Genomic DNA, 2,723 nt, shown 5'->3' with positions numbered 1-2,723 from the left:
CCCCCCACCCTTGGTTTCTTTCTTTCTTAACCATTAACCTTTTCCTTGCCATTCTATTTAGTTACTATAGATAATAAAAAGTGAATATCTATAATTTTATGTCAAAGAGTAGCTGCTCGATTGATTTCATCTATATGTCCTGTTTTGGTGCTTATTTATGGTTGTGCCTATAAAACCTTTAACGCTAGAGTCTCTTTAAAGGCCACGTTTATTTGTTTTGTAATAGAGTAACCTCCACAAAGATATCGATATGATCTTTGGCCTTACAACCTTTTGCCATTTTGCCGAAAGTCCCGAACAAAGCCTTCTTTTTTTCCTCTCCTTAAAACAAGGGGTATTATTCAACTCTGATATAAAATCACACTCTTTTTCCCTTGTCAAAACAATAACCTTTGTGCATTTCACGGGCACCTTTTTCTATGTTATGCATTTGCAAGCCACAGATTGTCATCAGCTATCTCCCGACCTTGTTGTTTTCCCTTCTCTCGTTTGTCGGCCGCCTGTAGCAGATGGATGGTTCAAACAGTCAGACGCACACAGACAGCAGACAGAAGGCTCCGTCTGAAAAACTGCTTCTTGAAATAAATACCTGTGTATCGTTAGACGATGTAGCTTATTTATTAATTTTTATCTTGAGAAAGTGTTGGCTTGAATCGATAACACGGAAAGCACAGATGGTGAGGTAAGTGTAAATGTTACGAAGCATGTTTTGCTGTGTTTATAGCATTTATGCATCACTGCCACTGTTTGAATAAATACATCCCAGCATGTTTTATATTTGTTCTTTATTTTCAAGCAATTTAGCACACGCCTGTGCTAATTAACATGTTAAACCAAAGACCCTGTTGTGCTTAGTTACAAATGGCTTTGTTAAAGTTGGCAGGAGCTGAATTTTTAGTCAAAACACAAATAAATCCACATTTCCTACTGTCAGCTCTTTGCTTTATGGATTTTTCTTCAATGAGACACAAAGGTCCGACATTATGAGCATGTCGTAGATTAATAGCGATTACTTTCCTGTAGACAGGAAAGTGGTTTATGTTACAAATTTAAGTAGATATATTTATTTTCAGGATACCAAAGAAAGGTGGATGAGCTGTTATAAATTACAATGAATGAACTGATTTATGTGCTGTGCTTATATTGCAGTCATACTGTTAAAAAAAATGCCACTCTTATGAAGTCCCTGTATTGTAAGGATTTGTTTGGAAAGAAACACTTGTGGTAGGTCTCCAGTAAGTTTATGTAAGTCTGAAGTGATGGAAATGGGCTGCTAGTTTTATAATGCTGCTGTTTCAGTCTTTTAAACCACTGGAAGCGCTTTTACTCTGCATGCCCCAGTCTTCATTTGCACTTAAGTGCTTTTCCTACCACACTGATGGATGTGCGAGGGAGCAATTTACATTCATTTGCTACTTTGTTAGGTACAGCTGTTTAACTGTATGTTTGAGATGGTATAGATGATCGTCTGATGTTCAAATTGAGCATCAGAATGGGGATGAAGGTGATATAAATGACTTTTGAACATTGCGTGGTTGCTGGTGCCAGACATGTTGGTCTGAGTATTTCAGAAACTGCTGATCTGCTGGGATTTTCCCACAAAACCCCCTCTAGGTTTTACAGAGAATGGTCTGAATAAGAGAAAATATCCACTGAGTGGGAGTTCTCTCAACAAAAATGCCTTGCTGATGTCAGAAGTCAGATGAGAATGGCCAGACTCCTTTGAGCTGATAGGAAGCCAACAGCAAATAACCTCTCATTACAACAAACATGATGTGCATTTAGAGATGCAGAAGAGCATCTCTAACTGCACAACATGTTGAACCTTGAAGAAAATGGGCTGGTACGCAGAGTCTGAAGGCCACTCTGCGTACCAGTTCTGTCAGCTAAGAACAAGAAACTGAGGCCAAGATTAACACAAGTTAACCAAATCTGGACAATAGAAGACTGAAAAATGTTCCCTGGTCTGATGAGCCTCAAGTGACATGCAGATGGTAGGGTCAGAATGCAACATAAAAAACATTGGACACACATTGCACATTGAAAATAAAAATAATGTGGATTTAGTGGTATTATCGTTTTCTTTAATTACTAGTCTTTCTCCCTTCCTCCTTTTTTTCAGTTGACCAGTTTGTGTGTCACACTGAGGCTATTGCGGATATTGTGATCCTGGTGGACGGCTCCTGGAGTATTGGCCGACTAAACTTCAGGCTGGTCCGTATGTTCTTGGAAAACCTGGTCAATGCCTTTGATGTTGGCATTGATAAAACAAGGATAGGTGGGTCCTGGCTTCTTTCCTTCTTGAACAGATGGGTTCACCATGGGACCAATATGGCTGTTTTAGCCATGAATTAAGTTGTTTTCGTCTATCGAATTAGTTCAAGTTTGAGTGAATATTACTAGGAAATGACAAGCTGTGTGTAATTGTGTCATGTTGTTCATTTATCAGGTCTCGCACAGTACAGTGGCGATCCCAGGATTGAGTGGCATTTAAATGCTTTCTCAACTAAAGATGCAGTCGTTGATGCTGTCAGGAACCTGCCCTACAAAGGAGGAAACACCCTCACAGGTACTGACCCTCTGTGATTTTGACTTTTGTTTTACAATAGTAGATTAAAAAGTTCTTCCTTGCCATTCTCTTCCCAATTGTCTTTTTAAAAGTCCTGTTATGATCGCTACTTTCACACACTACTATTATTCTATTGTTATTTTTACTTATCTTT

The 2,723-nt window shown here is 38.7% G+C and overlaps 1 protein-coding gene across 1 annotated transcript in view; it reads left to right on the top strand.

The window, feature by feature from the left end:
- The window catches only part of col14a1a (collagen, type XIV, alpha 1a), a 151,839-nt gene that overhangs the window by 45,532 nt on the left and 103,584 nt on the right, over positions 1-2,723 (top strand). The window contains exons 6-7 of the mRNA XM_013913665.1: positions 2,123-2,278; positions 2,450-2,569. Of these exons, the coding sequence (XP_013769119.1) occupies positions 2,123-2,278; positions 2,450-2,569 (276 nt within the window). The remainder of the gene's footprint in view (positions 1-2,122; positions 2,279-2,449; positions 2,570-2,723) is intronic.

This window comes from Pundamilia nyererei, unplaced genomic scaffold, assembly GCF_000239375.1.
Source record: "Pundamilia nyererei isolate P.nyererei 1_Seehausen unplaced genomic scaffold, PunNye1.0 scaffold00144, whole genome shotgun sequence".
Taxonomy (NCBI): Eukaryota; Metazoa; Chordata; class Actinopteri; order Cichliformes; family Cichlidae; genus Pundamilia; species Pundamilia nyererei.
Note: the sequence above shows the minus strand (reverse complement) of the source record. Positions and strands in the feature narration are given on the sequence as shown.